Genomic DNA, 21,056 nt, shown 5'->3' on the forward strand with positions numbered 1-21,056 from the left:
CCAAAGAATGAATTGGGATGAGCTTTGGGGATAGTGAAGAATGCTCTTCCTTAAGAGGGCTCTGCTTGTAGGTAACCTGCAGTCAGATCAGAGTTCCGAACGTGGAACATGATGCAAACGGAACAGCTTCATCCCTTCCCAAAGCCACAGGACTCGCACAGACTGCAATGCCACACGTGAGTTCTCACACATGCACACAGCCCTTAAAAACCTTTCTGAGTGGAGGGAAGAAAGATGCACAAACGATGCTGGGGAATAATGACTAAAATAAATCCTATGCTTCAGACATGGAGGCCGCAGTTACCTCCCCTTCAGTGAAACAAAGCACATGAAAAACTATTCCAACTATTCCTACTGCATTTACCTGAGGACTTCTGACAGTGACATCAGGATGAACAGCACTGCCCGGCTTTTTCTAACCATGCAAAGTAGGGCTCTGGTTCCATTTATAGCAGGTTTCCTCACAAGAGGAAGGAAGGCGCCATTCAGGTGCGTGAAGCACTGAGCTGCGGGGACACCGAAGCGATGCGTCCTTACCCTGCCTGCAAGGCAACAGCAATCATTCAAATTCAACACACCGGGTTGGTTTTTGGTTTTGTGTTTTTTTTTTTTTCTTTAAAAACCATTTCCTACTTAGATTTATTTTTCCTTTAGTAACACAGTTTAGCATTGCAGAGTTTCGCATTCTATACTCGTACACGCTGTCCTTGTTTATTAGCATTTGAACACAAAAAGACATAGCAAGACCTCCAAACACAAATAAATACAAAAAACACAATATACAGTAAACTGAAATACAACATATAGTAATGCTATCGGGAAATTAAGACATGTTGCTAATTCTTGTTGTTGTCGTTGTTTATTATTATTATTATTTTAACAACATGGTTATTGCTGAGCAATAAATTATACATTTTAAAATTGCTTCCCCCCCCCCCTTAAAAGAAAAGGACAAGAATCACTGGTTACCAGATCACTTGCACTGTATCCTTACAGCTATTGATAATTAAGACAGGCAGAATATACACAATCAAATGAGGTTGGCCTTCTTTGGTCTTTGTTTTTGATCATAAAACTGAACACAAGTGTACCGTTCACTAAAGAGTATGAGATTAAAGAAATGGTTACACGAGTCTTCAACACGTTAATTCTTACGTTATTCTCCATCACGGATGTCTTTCCCATAGATATTTCTTACAGAATTTCTTGGAAACAAATGTCAGCTTTAGTTTTCCCAATTATTACGCTGTTCCACGCATCTTAAAGGTTATCCTCCTTGTCTAAGAGATTTAGCCCAATTTTAGCCCATCACCTCAGAATGGGGTGCTTTTCACAGCTCTATAATCACCACTCAATCACTGGAGTTTTACAGCTCGTAGAAAAAAAAATCCTGAACTTTCCCGTTGGTTTTTATTTTTTGTTTGTTTGTTTTCTATAAAACTGAAAAAAAATATATATATTCTCAACCAAACATCAGCCCTAAGAAAAACAAAATGGGCGGATCACAATGGCGCATCAGCAACAATGGAAGCTTGTACCTTCCCATTCCACAAGTACAGATTATACAACTCTCTGCCAGTGACGCAGGTCATAGTTGGAAGATGTGTCCTTTCAGACGTGAGCTATTTTCTAATCCGAAGCTCAGAACACTACGCAAGAAAATGACCCTTACGAATGATAATGCTGGTTTATCTCAGTAACCCTTAGACAGAGTCAAATTTTATCACTACGCATCACACTGCCAGCAATGGAGCGTGTGAACACCGGCATCGCTAAGAAGTTAAAAAGTCCTTGCAGAACTGGCAACCAAATTAAAAGCTTAGTTCCAAAGGACCAAAAACACAAACACCACACAGAGACAACGAACCCTGAATGGGTAGGTTAGTAAGCCACAGAGTCGGGATCCAGATTTGAATGTCACGTCAAGTCTGGGATGTTTGGATCCAGGATTTTGGTTCAGGTGCTCCTCTGTGAAATTTAGAACTTATTTGAACCCTAAGGAACTAATCCTAACTTGGAGAGAAAAAAGGTAAAACAAATAAACACAGCCTAGTATCTACACTAAGATCGTGAAATGGAAGACAGAAGCTGCAGTCTTGCCCATAAATTAGAAGAGAAATAGGAATAGTCAGATCCTTTACATCTTGTCTGTCTCTACTCTTCTAAATCTCAAGAAGATGTCCCTGAATTGGCATTCCACAGTTTTCCACAACCTTCCTTATCTGGTGCTTCTCAGCAAAGGCCTGGATCAAGAGGCGGGAAAGAACAATTAAGCCCTCCATATTTTAGTTTAAAGAAAAGGAAGGAAAACAAACATCAAGAAAGAAATGGTCAGCAACACCACAGGCTGGCAGAGCCAAGATTAATCCACTGTAAAATGGTATCATTCACCCTCCTGTTGAGAGGACAATCAAGAGACTTTGTTGGGTGCACAAAGAGAGCGGGACACACATTTGCTGCAATGATTCACACCAACAGGTTGTGCTGGCCTTCCACTCCACAGGCTGGGCAAAGCACAGCCACGTTGGTAGCAACGTATGGGCTGCCATCCACGTACAACCCCAAATCATGACAGCTTGTATTCTAGCCCTTACTGTCTTGATGTGGGCCTTTAAGGTACGTCAACTTTTTAGTTCCTTTGAAAGGCAATTGTATTAAGAGTAGAGCCTAGTGATTGGAAGATGACACTACGGAACTGGAACCTTCCACTTAGCCTCAGCTCCAGGAGATTCGTTATGCAACTCTGGGCAAGTCACATCTCAGCCTCAATTTCCCTTTTCCAGCAGAGGAATAGTACTTGCTATAAGAAAACATCTGCAGATACAGAGCACTTACTGCCCTGTACACAGCACAAAAAGCTACTCTTAGACTGAACTCCAGAACTGATCATTTTTATTGCAGTAGCTATAACTTCTAGGTCAATCAGAATATAGAGGTATTGACTGAATGGGATAGGAATTGTAAGAAGGGGTCCAGATGTTTTCTATTTTCTTTTATTCCCTGTTAATTTATTTATTTATTTATTTATTTTAAGAGTGAATTTGCATTTAACAAGCTGCCCGTCTTTGTGTTTGTTTTGAATGCACAAATCTCCTAACTAGCTGAGTATGAGGAAGGACAGGTCAGAAGTGACATTCCAAGGTCTCCAGAAAGGCTACACAGTTTGCTCCCTTTCCCAGTCAGTCACTGGTTTGTTTGCTATATACAAGACTTCAGACCTGAAAGACAGGAATCCAAAGTTTGCCCTTAGCCCAGATCTTCCTTTAGTGGGAGCAAGTTATATTTGCACCAGTTGATCAGGTAGAACTTGGGGGAAAAGGGTTTTGTTTCATCACTTCTACATTAAAAAAAAAAGAAAAAGAAAAAAGAAAAGGCTTTGCATATATGTGTGCATGCATGTCTGTGTGTACACGTATGTACCTACAAAATAATGAGTACTTTAAAGAGCAAAAGCTATGAGATCAGATATGCAACCCAAGAATATTTCCCTCTCACCTATTTGTATATTTGCATAGTTAAATCATAACAAGGCATCAATACTGCAGTAACACTTCTCATTCTTCTGTGGTTCAGGCAGCTTTTCTTATCACTCCCTACATGCTTCTCTGAACAGCACCAGTGTTTTGAAAACAGAACAAAAACAACAGAAACCCTGCATTGTTGGTGAAATGCCTGTCCCACATGATGGAATACGGATACAAATAGGTGGTACCTCTTATATTCCAACTCAACAAGCCGAAATTGTGGCAAGCTGAGAAACACGAGCAATACGATCACAACCTAACACTCATGGGTTCAGCTTAAATTACAGCTAACAAAAATCTCTACCATCTCTGCATTTGAGAAATTCACCAGGCACAAAAACAGGCACGTATCCTCAGCTTTCCTTTTCTAAGCGGGTTAATGCATTGGAAAAGGAAACAAACCATATTTCATATTTATAAGAAAGCAAGATGCGTTACCCACAACATTTTTTTATCCATCAAAATTATGCCACCCTTCCTGTTTTCCTATTGCACATTCTCTCTGTGAAGAACATTTACAGCACGAGGCTGAAACCAACATTGCATATTGTAAGTCAGCAGTTGAAAGCGTATCATGTAGACAGTAACTGAAACAAGACCCCTTTAATTAGATCAGAGGAGTAACACAGACATTGTCAATCATAATAATCACAGTTGGTCTTAAAACTGAAATAGTTTCATCCTGTTTAGAATTCGAGACTTTCTAAGTAACAGATGCACACTCGCTGTGCTGAATGGTGCACAAAATGGGTAACAGCCAGATTCTTACACACTGGCATCTCCCTTCGGAAAGCTGGAAATGAAAGAGACTCGTACATCACTTGGAGTGTCATCATTAAGAAAGAATACCAGCAAGAGACTTCAGTTGTGTGCCGCTAAGATCTACTAAGCAGAGGGAAAAGAAGATTCTGTTGAAGAAACACTGTCTGTAGTAATACAAATACTTTGGAACCCCTTGTGATAATGGCACACCACATGGGTTAGCCAGGGACTCCAGGGAACGTCTGGGGGCAGAGCGTTGCTCTATTAATTACTTAGAATAGACTGACCCTGAAGACTTTGGATATCGGGTTCAGAAATACATATTTTTAAAATAATGACAAAGGGCATTTAAATGATGGAAGAAAAAAACCTAAATAATTGAAAGTGTTGAGTAAAGCACCAGGTATCTTCCTTTTCAATTTGGAGAATATACAGTGGCCTTGTTATCACAAAATGCTACATACTCCTTGCTGGAAAGTAGAGGAAACAGATTTCTATGTACACAGTAAGAACTCTGCAGAGACAGCCTGTGAGTTCTGCGGAAAGAGGAGTGTTACAGTCAAGGCTTCAGGTATTCCACAGCAGGCGGTGTATACATTTGTGTAGCCAGATCCCGGATTTCACAGTACGCAGGGTTGTCAAACTGGAAATTCTCTGGCAGCTTCATGTAGTTTTAAAAAGTAAGTGCAGTAGGCCTCCGTTTTATTAACTGTGATAAAAAGCATATATGCAAAAATATTTTTATATCGATAGCACATTACTGCATTATAAAAGCTGCCCAAGTGAAGCTGAAGATTCTGGCAGCTGGTGCTTTTGGCACTTGGGAGATGTGGAAAGCAGCATAGAGATCTGTGAAATAACAACAGTGACTGATGTTTCTGCTACAGTGATCGGCATTAATATAGTTAGCAGTGTCGATATTTAAACTTCTCTATGAAGTTTCTGAGTCAATATCCCGCTAAGAGGAGATATTCAGATCTCTTAAAGCTACTAGTTTAGGCTGTGTGCAGACTCAGGAAGACTTCCCTATTAGCATACACTTCTCACAAGTTTCAAAGTCCTCTTTCGGTCACAAAGGCTGGAAACTCTTTTTTTTTTTCCTCCTCTTTCGGAGCCTGGATTTAAAAGCACAATTCTGTCACAGGAGTTGGAAACTGTAGCCACAAATCTGCAGAATATGCTGGGCCCTGCTTAATACTAGAAATCTCCTCCAAGTCCCAGATTGAAACAGGATACAAACTGTTTTGAGATGGCCAAACATTTTCATTTAAGTTTGCAAGACATGCATTAGCAATGGGAGGAGAGTCCTTTGGACATTTCCACTTGGGAATCCTGTTTTCAGTAAAATTCTGTGATGCACAAACACAAAAGCTCAGCTGCCTACATTCACAATTATTAAAATGACACGAATCGAGCGAACCTTCGCCCTAAAGCGTAAGTGATGGGTTTGCTTATGCAGCCTGCATAAAACTGCAAGTGCCATTGAATTATATCTAGAGATATAGATGCAGGTATATCTATAGATATTTATCTCTTGTACAGAACGTCCTCCTCGTGTGCTAGAAATAAAATGCTAGCATGTGCCTCCATATTTTAGCTTGCACCTGTTGACAGCTATGTACCATAAAGGGAATACAGTACCTGGACAATGGAAGGCAAGGAAAGGAAGACAAGTTGCTACTGACGATCGTGATGTCAGCAGCAGGCAGTATTCTAGCAGGTGCCTGGAAAACCCATGAAGATCACTTAGCATGCACTGTATATTCATAAATACTTCTTGCAGGCACTGTGTGTGAAGGCACAGCCAAAAAAGACAACAGCAAAGACAAGCTGGAATACAAAGGCATGAATTCAACTGCACCTTAGACAAAAAAAATTGTGACTATGCCTCAAGAAAGCAGAAAGCTGATACAACCTGACATTATAAAGACTAAGATGCACCATCTCCTTTCGAGCCCACAGAGGCTTACCACAGCAGTGCGAGCCTGCTCTGCTCAAGCGGTTCCTGGATTTTAAAAAGCACCACAGTCAGGCTATGTCACTAGACTTGCTTGTCACAGACTATTAAATAGAAGCAGATGAACACAGCAGGTTGCAATCAGCATGTTTCAGTGCTAGCAAATGCTTTCCACTAAAGTTCAGGCTGTTAGAATAAAGAAGCCCGTGCATTCCCTGTTAGAAAAGCTGCCATGAGCACATACATTCACAGCCCCACAGAGTTCCCCGGATGAGTCTGTTTAAAGTGATGCCGCCTTACGACCGCAGGCATTAGAGGAAAAATGATGCCCTCCTTCATGCTGGCCATGGAGACTGTCTAGTCCAAGCTCCATAGGAGCACTGAGCATAACGTTTTGGCACCTGTGTAGAGTGGAATCTGCCATGGCCAGGTCACAGAAGCTCCCAAAGCCAAAGGAATGGATTTTGGCTTTTGGCTTATATTTTGAACACCACAAGGTGCCTAAGGGCTTTGAAGTCAAGGCTAAACATTATGCCTGAAGTCCAATTAAACTACTATTTCAGATATCAGAATCAATCTGAATAAAAAGCTATGGTTTATAAGCAGCACAGCACATCTAAGGCACATGTATGCATGCAAGCCACCATCACTGCATTAAGACATGGCTGATTTGTCCTTAAGAAGCAATGGCTGCTAGTACAGAACAAACATGTAGGCTTTTTCAGCGCTAATCCTCCTCCCCAATACTGAAAATACTATATACTGCTGACAGCTTTATTTGCAACATATATAGCTTGATTGGAAAGCATGGGGCAGAACTTTAAAAACTGTACAGGATTCCGTTTAGAACTCCAAAGTTCAACAAATGCCCTATTTTAGGGTGAAAACAATTATAAATCTGATAATGATGCACAGCATCCATGAGTGATTTTTCCTTAATTTTGAAATAGTGTCATTAATTACGACATATATTGTAGGTTTACATTTCTAAAGAGAAATAACAGAATTGAATAGTTTTTTTTCCTATCACAAGTGATAACCAGTGTTTGATTTCTTCTATTTTTCTTCCAAGAAATATCAGTCTATCAACAGTTTTAAAATAAAATGTTTTCTGTAACAATAGAACTTTAAATAAAAATATGATTTGGATTCAGATACTGTTGAGAAGACATGGATACTTTTCCAAGATCTCCTTACAAAGTAATTATTAAAACAGAGACCAGATGAGGCCTTAAAAAGACAATATACTATATTTCAGACAAGATTGCACCTCAGTTTTTTCAAATAATATAATCGTAACATTACTTCATTTCTTCTTTTAACATGCTGACAATTTCCAGCTAGCCCACATGTGAATGTATGTTTGTATTCTAGCTTAAAGAAATAAAAGTCAGTAATTTATTCAGCACATACTGTATATGTCTTTTCACCTCCAATGGACTAGATCATTAATAAGTTAAAAACAAAACAAAACAAAACAAAAATACTCTCTGACTGTAATCATTATCCTCGTGAGGGATAAGTGATTCTTCAGAGTTGCTAGTTCTATTAAAAAATACACCATGGTATGATTTCTTAATGTGTTGCTACTTTCTCATTTGGACCCTATGTAGTTATGCCTTCAAACTCTTCCATCTGTTCCACAAGGTGGTTCTGTGAGCTTTAGGACCTCTGATTGAAGACAAACTGATATAAAACCCCCAAATGGAGTTGTCTTCTGTTTAATCTGCCTCCCCGACTGTATGTCAGGGGTCTGGTAGATCCGATGTATCCACTATGACTTTAATAAAAATAGTATCATCTTTAATATACGTTCCATTCTCTAGAACAGTTTGAGCCACAAAGACTGGGCAGCCAGACGCAATGTTCATTTCTCCAGTTGGCTTCTTGAAACTGCTGCTGTTTGGATCTGGCTTGAAAGCATCTCCCAAGTGGCGCCGAGACGGACCCTGATCCATTAACATGAGAGTCACTTTCTGTTTAAATGGCCAAGGAAGCAATGCATCATATTCTCCACGCATTATGACAAAGAACAGCGACAAGTGCGTCCCCTTTCCCATGCCATCTCCATTAAGGTAAACTCTGGCACACATCTTGTAGCCAAAGTATCCGGTGTAAAAGGGTTGGCTGTACAAGGAGAGAGTCTTCCCCATGACTGCCTCTTGCTTCCGACGTTTATAATCTCGAATTTTCCAAATTAACACTCCATTGTAACTAGCAGTTTCTAAAACTTGGAATCGGAGGTCCATGTCAGCCAGCCGAATATCATGAACACTCAGCATCTGATCGTGCCTGCTGAGCTGTGTCTCAAGCATGCCTGTTTGAAAATGGAGAGGATGAGGGGTAAGAAAACAGACTTTCTCCTAAGGACTGTAAAAATTGATCAGCAATACTGTCAGTGTATACGCAAACATATTCTTCTCCAAGAACCAAGCCACATTTGGCCTCCTTTGAAACAACTTCCACTGCCAAGTTTGCCAGCTAGAAACTAGGTTAATTAGGATTTTTACATCTGTGGGTGTTAATGGTGCATTCAGTATGAGTTGACTATTCAAATCATTGAAAATTTTGACTGGCCAGTGAGCAACAGACACTTCTGTATTTTGAGAACATACCTGGTAGCATAACCTGTAGCTTATTAGCCTTGGAAGGACTCACAGTTCCTACACAATCCCTCTGAAATTCAAGGGGAATTTCACCCACCAATTACTCAAAACAAAATATTCTTCTCACCCATTACTTGTCTGAGAAATGTAGTAGTTACCTTGTCTAAAGTACACGATAAGAGAATGGAAAATTCAAGCTTAGCTTTGCTTTATATGGTCATTTATTTGGGAGGGAAGGCTGTCCCTTTTCCCTTGTGTGAGAAGTAATCTCTTACTATTTGCGTACTGACAAAATTGATCAACATACAATACTGAGAAGCAGGTTTGTTCTATACACATCCATTTAAATGTTAAGTTCTTTAGCCTCATTATTTAAACCCTGATATATGATGTGTACTATTCAGAAAGTATTACAACAACCTTAATACTCAAGTGCATCTTATAATAATTCTTTGGATCAAATACAGTTCTGTAACAGATAGCAGAGAAGGTCAGTTCAGCTGGATAATACTGATGTTAATCTAGCCATGGATGAGAACAAAGAATAGAAAATGTCTTCTCAATACGTTGAGAATGCATTTAAAGAATATGCTCAAATATCAGCTCAAGAAGTGTTTATAATGAATTATAATATTGTAACCAAGACAAGGGTCAAGAAAACAATATAAAAGAATTAAGCCTAAGAAACAGCTTGGAATTAATGTCACAACACTGAAGCAACTGAATCATTTCCTACGCATGAATCAGAAAAATCAGGATTATTGAGGTTTCCATAGGAAAACAATAACAAAATTGGCATACAAAGGATATCCTTTTCCCTTTCACAGCACTACCAAATAATTCATTCCATCATGTTTACACTTACTTGTATTTCGAGCTCCTTGCCCTGCAGTTTTGTCAACACTTTCCAGCTCAGTCACTCTGTTCTGGAGGGATTCTACACTGCTCTTCATGCTGTCAGCCTCCTCCCAGTTCTGCCGGAAGGGACGGATTTCTTTGTCCAGTTCTTTCAGTTTCTCTGCTTGACTGTCTATCACTCGCTTTATGAAACAGGAAGTTAAGAGTTACAAGAAAAAAAACCCAAATAACAGACATAATTTATGCAGAACAAACTAGGATTGTATATTCATAATAAGATGCATTTCCAGTATGAGCAAGTTTCACTTACAAATATTGAAATAACAAGGAATTGGAGCACTACTGGAATTATCAACACAAATATTTAAAAAAAAAAAGAAAAAAAAAAAGAAGGACTGTTAGCGTGCCTTTCTCTAAAGATTTCTTTAAAAAGCTTTACAATGCAAGAACAATATTCTAAATGCCTATACACTGGTATTATGGGCTGGTATTTATTGGGTATTTTAGAGAACTTAACATAGTTTGGGCACATAAAAGTATGGTGAATCAAGTGGCTGCAGGCGTGCATGCTTTAATTATTGGGTAAAAGCAAATTAACTCACCCCTCAGGAAAGCCATCAGCATTCTTGCTCTCCTCATGGAGTAGGAGTATGAATACGTGCTGGTATAGGGGCATTAGCAAACTACAAGCTCCTACCCATCAGTTATCAATGCCTAAGTTATTTTGTGCCCGTATCATCAGCAGCAAAAGCTCTACATTGCATAAGCAGAACTAGCACTGCTAACTCCCTTGAGCACTTTTGAAATTCCCACCCTTACTTCCTAAATTCAATAAACCACACATCCTGAAGGTGCTTGCTTATCGAGTTCATTAGTTGTTTTTGTGGTTTTTGTTCATTTTAAAGAAAACAAATAATAAAAAAAAACCCAACACAACATCTGATTTTAGTAAGCCATGAAATACAATACAATATTACAGATATTAGATATATTGTTTATATATATAAAAAGACTGGTATTCCCAAAAACAGGAATATTGCAAGCACCTCAGTATGTTTTAAGGGACACCATGCTACCTCAAACCTGACATAGTACATACATAGTACTTAATCTTGTCATGGCTAATTTTGACTAGCAGGAATTTTAGCCAGAACCCCATATTCAGATGTAAAGTTCAAACGGTAACAAAAAGATTTGAGTCAAGAAACTACTTTTGCTACCACCTACAGTTAAATTCAAAGTCTAACTTTACAGTTGATGATTATACAGTGCCAACATGTAAAAATTACTGTTCACTTCTTTTAAAAAAGTTATGTTCGAGTACAAAACAAGAAAATAGTTTGCATTTGCATTCCTGTAAGCCATATGGATTCAGTGTTCACCACTGATGGGGAAAACCCTTTTGCCTTATGAAACCTTCAACTCCCCTCGTAAACATTTGCTTTTTAATCACGTGGTTTTAGTTATATCATAAGTCTGTAATGATTAATTGATGGCTGTCAATTTGACAAGCCAGACAGCAAAATCACATTCTTCTTGGAGTGTTTTATTCTGTTGTGACCCAAAACCACTAAGTAATCCAACATATTCCAAGTTTAACTATTTATTTCTATGTTGGTGTTTTAAAACAAGCTTACATGTATATATATATGTATATATATATATAACTTGTAAAATTAGGGCAGCTTTCCTGGACATACTCATCATTAGCTACCAACACAGTCACATCCTTTCTCTTGGACTGACAATCAGCAGAAAATAAACTAGGAAACAGCCGTTTGCTAAACATACAAAAGGAAACACTCAATGGAATGGCATGAATGAACACCTTGAGACCAGAGCCATCGGACTTAGACATTAGTTCACAGTTAACACGGAGAAATAAAAATGTGTGTAAGTCTGATGTTTTCCCTGTACTCACACAAACCATCAACTCTCCAAGGCAAGGACAACAGCTTAAGGATTTATACAATACCTCACACAGAGATGCCCTCATTTCTGTCTGGGCCCTCTTAACATCAACACAGTACCAAACAAAATAAATGAACACATTCTTTGACTAACTGGGAAAGTTTCAAAGGTGCTGAAGAGTTGTAAGCTCTTTTCCTTTGGGGAGAATGTATTTCAGAAGCTGCCACCAGGGACCAACTTCTCTCCATCAATATGTGTGCAACGTTCTGCCTTTGTAAATGTACAACCAAGGTGGAGCTGAAGCTTCTTGTTGACAAATGTGTAGACTTTTTATCTTCTCCACCTCTTCATGTGAATTCAAAAGATACAGAATAATCACAAATAGACTTGAATTCCATGTTTATTTGTTTTTTTAAGCAGAGGGATCTCTATCTCTTTACTCCACAGGGACACAGACTCCCTCATGCCAGGAGATGCTGATGCACTAAATCTGAATTTAATGCAGAAGTGGAGAATTTCACTCTCTCTAATTATGCCATTAAAAGCACACAGATATCTCACACTGTACTCATAAATTTTCAAGTAGATATCAATTTTCTGAACGAACTTTTTATTCGTGCAACTGACCTCTCCAGATCATTAACCCAGAGTTATGTGCCTGAAAAACTATTCGGGGCTCTTGTGGATATCGATTTTCATCTAGGTTTTTTGTTTTTTAATATACTGTTGCAGAATTTTCACTCTGTTATTTATTTAAAGAATTCAGCAATTTCACGAGGAAATTTGAAGAAAACCACATTTGTAGCTCCATCTCAGATGTTCCTAATGTCACTTTCCTGCAAGTGACAGAACAAAACTGAACAGCAAAAGAACACACCAGAAAAGGAATAACAAGTACAACTTGGACCAGAGAAACAAATTGTGCATCCTCCCTTCTTTGAAGGAATGTATTACCTATTAAATAATTTTACACTCATAAGACTGTTATTTATGACTTTTCTCTTACATACTTCATGTCCACACTCAGCTTAAGGCTTGGCTTACTATTATGATTCCATACGCTCATAAAAATGACTAGATACTGCATACAAAAGTTCCTTCCCACAAAATAACAGCTAATCACATGCCCTCTCTTGGTGAAGCTGCTGGAACTAGCAATCAGTTATCAAGAATCATGAAAAACTTATCACCATATTTTCTGTTTTCCCTCTTGTTCTAGGTTATTGAGACAGCATATGTAGAGACCCAGGCTTACAAATTAACTTACCTCCAGGCAGATTCAATTGGCAATACCAATACATACATGGATTAGTTTCCCAGCGTCAGAATGAAAAACTGTAAGCATGCAGCCACATCCCAAACTATCATCAAACCAAGCAACAATGAATAAGGCAGGCTAGACTGGTTACCACGTGAGCAGAACATGGCAAGAGTAAATGTCATAATGATTTCTCCCTGCTGCCGCAGAACTCAAGCAATAGTTTGGAGACTTAAACCTTTCTCAAGTAACATCTTCAGTTCAAAATGTAAAATGAATAGTAATTGAAGGAAATACTTTAAGTTAATTTCCTTTAAAGTAGATATTAAAATATATCTGATATTGTGGCAGCAGATATATGAGGGTAATGTGTAGGCAATACCTTCACAACAGCTTGTTAACTGTCTCCTGAGGTTTCCCTAGGTGCAGTCCACATCATGGACACTAACACAGTTTCCCAGTATTTGAGTTCCAAGCAAGCTCTGAATGCAAAAGATGTCAGTTTGGACCGAGAGCCATGCTAGTACATCCATGGGACTTCTACTTTGACACTGGTTTGTGGCCAGGTGATTCAGACTACAGAAAAAGAAGCTCACACCTACTGGCAAAGGAATATATAGACATATTTTCCTCAGAAGGCTCCAAGGATAACAAAAATACTGATTTTTATAAGGAGTATTCACATGCTCTGCACTAAGTTGGGATTCCACATCAGATTGATTTTACTCATTACTAATAGCTTTTTAAATACAAAGAAAAAGAAATATAACTAAATGTATTAAACATATGACGATTTTAAGAAGCTGATCTTTTCCTCTAGTTTGACAGCAGTTTTTATTGTTCTTCAGATAATATCTGTAACTTTGTTTTTAATCATTCTCCTTTTTTAAATGGGGCTTTTCATTTTAACCCAGCCTCTGCTGTTCTCTAGTGAGGTATCTTCTTCCAACAGACACAAGCCAGCTGCTGACAGGAACAAAATGAAATCAGAAAACCTTTTATAATAAGCTAAACTCTGCCCCCTTTTACTTACAACACCTCACTTCACAAGTGTAAATGTACAGTACAGAAGCTACTACCATTTCTGCTGTAATGGGGAGATTCCAAATTTCTTACCTGTAAATGAAGTATTTTAGATTCATTATTCCGTAGCATTTCCTTCTGTCTTTCAATTTCTATTTCAAAGCTACAAATCTGATTATGTAAAGTTTGTATACTCTTGTTCTTTTCCAAACTTTCATTCTGGAGCAAGGCCACCTGGAAAAAATTCTACAATTACTCCTGCCAGAGTTTATTACAAATACCTATAATTTCATTTGTTGTAAACTACCACCTTGCACCCATGAAAGAAATGAGCTCCTAGGGAAACCTCTCTGTGTGTCCTTAAAATAAATAAATAGATAAATAAACAAACAAAACAAAACAACAACAAAAGATAAACAAAGACCAACAGAACTGCCTTCTGATAGCTGCTTCACTTCCACAGAGTAGTACTGGTACAATTTTGGATGATAAAAGTACAGATGGGATACAGAAACAGCAACAGAATCTAAGTATAATCTTTCCTTTATTTAGGTTGCAACCGTGTTGTGAAACTATGACTGCCTCATTAGTGCAACAACCACCATTAACTCAGTTGTGGCTTGGAGTTTGGAAGAAACCACCTGAGCCTTGTACAGACAATGCTAATTAAGAAACCATTCATCTTCCCCATCTATTCCTATCTACTCTTATCTATTCTGATCTGTACAAATTTTAGTAAAAAATCTGTCTGAATGACATTGGTTTTGCTTCACAGAGTGATGGTGGTGAGAACTCCTGAGACGAGTGAATACAGAAAAGATTCATGCATCTGAAGGAAAACCCAGTGTGCCTACTAGTAGAGCCAGTAGCTACAGAGACAGACTGCAGATTATATTCTCTCTCTGTATTGACATTTTATGAATTCATTCATTAATGACTCATTCTGATTTTAAAACATGGGCCTTGTTACAAGAATATCATATAATACATCTCCTTGGAGATGAAAGCAATACAGTTAAATATTCTCTGTTACTGCAGATACACACTATTTTCTGCTCTGTTCATTAATGTGGTTTGGAGAAGGGGAGTGGTGGGTTGATCTCTTTTTTTTAAATCTCGTTTTCCCTAGGCAAGATTAGTAAGCAACAAAAATGTAGAAAATAAACAACCCAAAATAACATTTGGATAACATTTGGACACATCCTGGTTAGTTCCACAGTTAGATCTTTATGTGGGTAGGAAGCGATACCATTCGTGACCCACTGAAATCTTCTGATAAGCATTCCATCCACATTAAGACCAATTACCTCGATGCTTCATGTTCTTAGGATCTAACTCCCTCAGCACATACACAGAAGTTTTTACCCCTGATGTGGACACCACTGTAGAATTCCAATACTTTAACTGCCCTCTAATCAGACACCACTGGATTACTTACATGTCACTACATTCCTAGTTTTAAGAAGCTATTTAATACAGTAAATAATTTTTGATCTCTATACTAAAGTTGACAAAATAGACTGTTAGAGCCCACAGGCATTCAGCACGTTCACTGAAAAAAAGGGTCCAGAAATAGAGAGATACCATACTTCATGTTATATATGTTTATCTACTTTTCCATATAGCACAGCACATATGTATATAAACACACTAACTACAACTTTCATACATGGAACACTATCAGAAGAGGTTCAAAAGAAATGAGACAAAGCTAATTTTGCCAGTACAGAGAGAGAAACAATCCTGAGGCTAAAGTAGTGCGCTCCCAGGTACTAGACAAAATTTCCAAGAATAAGTGCAAATTTAAACTAGTGTGCCTGCCTCCCACGTAGTTCAGATCAGCTGGGTTGCCACTTTAATTTTTACATCCTCCTTTTCCTCAGTGATTCAGCGTTCTTTAGTTAATTGTGATCCTTACATTCCTCGTCTCTCACTGTTTCCTCCCCAGGCCTCCCAGTCATCAGGCAGTTACACTCTGTGTCATCAGCTTTACATTTCCATTTTTGTACAAGTTATAGTATGTGGGCTTGTCTTGTGCTCAGATTTCCCACACACTTTTACAGAAGGTAAGAAAAACAGAATTATGTCTTGCAGTCTTTAATCACACAGAGCTGTCAATGCTAACTCAGTAATTGCAGTATGGTGGTAATTTGTGAATAAAAAGTCTTTAATGCTAAGTAAATACAGTTTCCAAACTATATTTGGCATAATCTTTGGAACTTAGGATAATTAAATGAAAAACAGGGTAAATGACACAACATCCATTTATGAAGTGCATCAGCAACTAATTTCTTCCTTTACTGTGCCATATTTGCAATACCTCGAAGAAAAAGTGTGTTCTTATTCATCAGTTTTCCAAATAAAGCCATTCTTTTGGTTACTGCTTACTCAAAAAGAATGGAAGAAATCCTCTTACACTACAAAGAATTGGATTAGAACAGACAGGTTCCATTTTTAAGTCACCCGTTAAAAAACAAAGAAGAGTTTATACTACATTTCCTTAAGACTGGGACAAAGCCAGAAAATGATGTTAAAATCCAGAAAACTGATTGAAATTCATTTGTTTCCAATGCCAACACCACAAAATCTGTGGGAGTTAGGTCTGCAAGTCCATCCCATCACAGTGACCAAAAAACTGAGTTTTAATGTGTCCCACAACACTGCGGTCCATTTTAAATCCGATCAGATTTTAATTGCTTTTTGCTAGTATTCAAATACCAAACTCATAACTCAGCACAAGCTTTCCAGCTCTGAAGACTTTCAGCTTGCATCACTGTTGGGGGCATATCACAATGTGGTGACTGAGACTGGGCGATTTCTTCTCCCCTCACCATATGTATTCACAGAGAGCACACCTAACACAATACTGACCCTCAGAAACCAGTGACAATATTTCACCAGCCAAGCTAACTTTGTACTGTCTTTCTTCAGTGCAATCTTCTTTTTTTTTTCTTCCCTCAAAGAGAACAATGAAGTTACGAGTCATTTTAGCACTCTTCGCTAGAAAACTCACAGACATATGATGTGTGGTTATTCTGGTAAGTTGGCACTATCTTGGGATTTCCAGTGATTCAATTCTTTATTATGAATAGGAAGAAGTCTACAAAGCAGGAAGTGAAAAAGTACAAGAAAAAAAAAAACAAAAAAAAACCAAGAACAACAACAACAAAAAACCTCACAATGATAAGTAGTTACATCCTAACCAAAAATCTTTTGGGTCTTTTTGAAAAAGAAAACATTAACAACTATAGTCAAGTGTACACTGCCTTAGCTGTAAAAGAGATTAAACTGCTGGGCACTTTATAAATACTGATGCACCTCTCTGGATAAAAAGGCAAAAAATGATCTATTCTGGAAGTCACAGGGAACGCCTTTTATTTTTGTTGTTGTCTTCCAGTGATGTAAAAGAAATGGTATAATTTAAATCAAACTAAGGAAAAGAAAGAACTAAAGATATGAATTTGTATCTGTTAAAACCAAAACCCATGTAGTTCCTATATTAAAAAAAAGCTCAAGTGCAAAAGCAAACTGAAGTATTGATATTGATCAAACTAAAATTTACAGATGCAGTAAAAATTGTACGTGGAAAAAAACCTACACTAGACCTCTCCCAAGCTCAACAGTTTCCTTACGGAACTTCAGAATAAAAAGCTGAGCATGAACTAATATACCAGGGACAGAATTACATTTTGCTGTTTCTGTTAACTTCTGCTTTAAAACTACATGCTCTGTGGCTGCAAGGTTCTGTTGGAAACTCATACATGAGAGATCACTATCTTAGACCAAGAGCAGAATGCGCTTTCTAAACAAAGCTTGCTGAATCCCTGTTTGCAGTCTGATGCAAGATGTCAGAAGTCGGAAACCACACATACACAATGGCCTCTGAGCTATCACTGGAATGGTTATTCTCATTTAAATCACTCTAGAAAAAACCTGAAGGCCTTCTGATTCTTGTGCCTGCAATTGTAGAATGGTTCTAGTAATTCTGGGATCCCTACCACCACCATGGAAAAGGAAAAGAAAATGAAATTAAAAAACTGTATTTTAATGGTTATGTATCACATTAGCCTTTTTTAAAAATGTAAGAAAGCAGCGACTTGTTCTGAAATTCTCTATTTTAAAATCAAAGATGTAACCATCTGCTCTCCAAATAAACTTTAATTCATTTAAACTATTAACAAGATCAGAGCTATTACTGGTGTGACTTCCAGCAATTTCCACATACCATACATTCTAAAAACCGATGCCAAAAGGATGCACTGCAATGAGAACTTCACTCTGATCCAGCACTAAAGCAGAAGCTTTCATGGCAAGATTTACAGTAATTTAAGTGAGCTACAATGATTTAATTAACCTTTGCAGGTCATTATGTTTGGAGAGCAAGTGCAAAAAACCAACGAAATAAACAACTGCTTTATTACCTGGTATTTCTGATAATATAATTCCTTGAAAAATACTGAGGTAGCAGAAATACAGCTCATAGCACTGCCATAGTGTTCTGAACCCCCTCTTTTGAAGGAGGTAGGGAGGACATTTAATATTGGATAGTTTATCTATGTGAACAGAGTGTTTTAATTAATAGGATACCAATGAGGAAAATTGTATATGGAGTTGCAAAGCCAAGGTTCTCATAGCATTTTATAATAACAAAGATACAGTTATGCTATGTGGCTTGAATGTTTTTGGAGCTTACTATTGCTTTAGCTGTGCTGTTGAACAGCTGTTAAACAGAAAAAAAAAAATAGTGCTGCTTCTAGTACTTTTATATGATTTAAAGAAATCAATGAAAATTAGAAGTGAGTAGAAGATATACCTTATTTTCTAGAGCATTGCTCCACTCTTTCAATAAGTTAACATGCTGCACTGCTGAGCTGGCTTCATGTGCTTTAATTTGTTGATTTGTTCCCTGTGACAACAAAGAATTTATACATTTTAGCCAATTCCACTTCTTTTAAACCTACAAAGAAACAGTACATCAAGACATCGAACCAACACTACGTATTTTGGTTCACGGATGCATGTTGCAGAACAGTAGGGAGAAGGGAAATCTACTTAAGAATTTACAAAAGTCAGGAATACATTTAGTAGAGCAAGTGCTTTATACAACTGCCATATATCTCCACCCAATGAACTTGATATGCCAGAGACAATAAAGATGAACAAGACTCACAAAATAAATTGTATTTCAGTCTTCTTTTACACTAAATAAAGCACAATAAAACTCTCAAGTCATACAAAATCTAAAACGTCCTATTCCCCAAACCATAATTTAAACTTCTGTTGTATTTCATAAACAGCTTCATAAGCACAAAATTTCCCCTCAGTTGAGTATTAAAGACAAATATTTAAGATAAATTTATCATCACTGGAAACTGCCAGCTTTATAAACTACTTTGAGAGATAGTACCATGACTACTTTGTCATCCTAAAACGATTGCTCTACGATATTCAGATGTGCTGCCTCTGCACAACCTGTAAGTGCTGTTACAAATAATCACTATATAAAAAGTTTACAGAACACACATAGATCATATACAGAGTACATAAGATGCAGACCATGTTATTTTATCGTATCATGTTACATTACACCTACTTCATTAAGTACTTTGCAATGCAGAGTATATTAGTTTTCATAGTAGTTAAGTTGCAAAGAAACCGAAAAGGCTTCAATGATCCTCAAGGTATGCACTCTATATAAAATACTAAAAATATATATGTGGATATATGTACATATATGCACACATATACATACATAAAATGAATGGCAATACATACGACATAACAGTGGGTAGGGTCATTGCACTGATCAGTTCTTCCATTAAGAGCATTATTTAACACTTAAAATGATGAATGCTCATTATTTAAAAAACTGGAAATACCTGCAGGAAGCAGTTTATTGAGAAGTGTTGCTACTTACAGTTCTTGTCTCTTTAAATTACCACAAACTAACAAATGGATGACACTATCTGATAAACTCAATTTTTTCCTGTCAGCAGTTTCTGAAATTTCCTTCATAATCCTTTCATAATACAAGATACGTGGTATAGCGAGCAGAATATCTTAAGAGACTGGAATGCTAATACTGAAACTCAGCTCCAGTGTTGGACTTCCTTTTGTTTTTTATAACATGCAGGGTGTGCCAGGATCAAATAAATCTTTCTTTTTTTCTAAACTAGTTCTCATGCTATGCTTTGATTATACATGTATGTGCACACAGACATAGGAATGCACATTAAAACAGAGGTTTTATGTGGACTAATCTATGCTTAATTTTAGTAAAAATATTAAGACATACAAATGAAAGAAAATATAAATGAACTTAGTTCAAGAAAATAAATACTTTCATATAAACAACTGAAGTGACTAGCTTGTTTACTGAGGAACATAAGTTACTTTACTCTTATTCTGTTATGAAGTTCTTGAAATGTATCATCTCCCAATTTCAACAAGATGTGCCTAACAAACAAACTCCCAAACCACTGCATGAAAGTGATGTTTTGGGGTTTTCTTTAACATAGCTTATTTTTAAAATGAAAATAAAAACCAACCACCCAAACATCTAGTACTGAATCACTCAGTGCAACTGGATGACTTTTTCTTAACCAAGATTAGAGAAGTCCAGAACTTTCATGTCAAAGAGTTAAGTTCTACTTGCAGATTTTCATCAATTGGGAAGTATAATTGTTATATACTGACCTGAAAAGTGCAGCCATAACGCTTAAAACTACAGGTACTTGGGGCATTAATACATTCTGACAAATGTGCATTCAACTGCAATAGGAAAAAAATGTGAGTTTTGGCAAAAGACGTTTGCATGATAATGCTCAAAACATAACGGGCACAGGTTATCAGGTTTGTAGTGTGCCATTTGCAGAACATACAATACACGTGTGTATATTTTCTCCAGTCTGACCTAAAGTGCAAATACTATATATACACATATGTAAACCACACGCACATGCCAATACAGTATACAGTGATACATTTAGTATACAGTGAAACTTCTACTAAAGACTATTTCAATAGGCGGCCCAATTTAGGAAAAAAAAAAAAAAAAAAAGAAAAGAAAAAAAAAAGCAAACAAGGCACTCTGTAATTATTTGCATGATTTCATTTGACTTTGAAGAATGATTAATCTTTTCTCACCAAGTGATTCT

The 21,056-nt window shown here is 37.3% G+C and overlaps 1 protein-coding gene across 10 annotated transcripts in view; it reads right to left on the reverse strand.

Moving 5' to 3' along the window:
- Positions 1 to 695: 695 nt before the first annotated feature.
- TRAF3 (TNF receptor associated factor 3) overlaps positions 696 to 21,056 on the reverse strand; it is a 66,477-nt gene continuing 46,116 nt past the window's right edge. For 8 of the 10 annotated variants that reach the window (XM_072338505.1, XM_072338506.1, XM_072338504.1 and 5 more), the window contains 5 exons: positions 20,596 to 20,670; positions 18,713 to 18,805; positions 13,993 to 14,133; positions 9,715 to 9,889; positions 696 to 8,560 (listed from right to left, as the gene is read on the reverse strand). In XM_072338505.1, the coding sequence (XP_072194606.1) occupies positions 7,989 to 8,560; positions 9,715 to 9,889; positions 13,993 to 14,133; positions 18,713 to 18,805; positions 20,596 to 20,670 (1,056 nt within the window). In that variant the 3' untranslated portion in view covers positions 696 to 7,988. The remainder of the gene's footprint in view (positions 8,561 to 9,714; positions 9,890 to 13,992; positions 14,134 to 18,712; positions 18,806 to 20,595; positions 20,671 to 21,056) is intronic. The other 2 variants (XM_072338508.1, XM_072338509.1) reach the window with 2 other exon arrangements.

Source organism: Excalfactoria chinensis, chromosome 5 (genome assembly GCF_039878825.1).
Source record: "Excalfactoria chinensis isolate bCotChi1 chromosome 5, bCotChi1.hap2, whole genome shotgun sequence".
NCBI classification, from domain to species: domain Eukaryota; kingdom Metazoa; phylum Chordata; class Aves; order Galliformes; family Phasianidae; genus Excalfactoria; species Excalfactoria chinensis.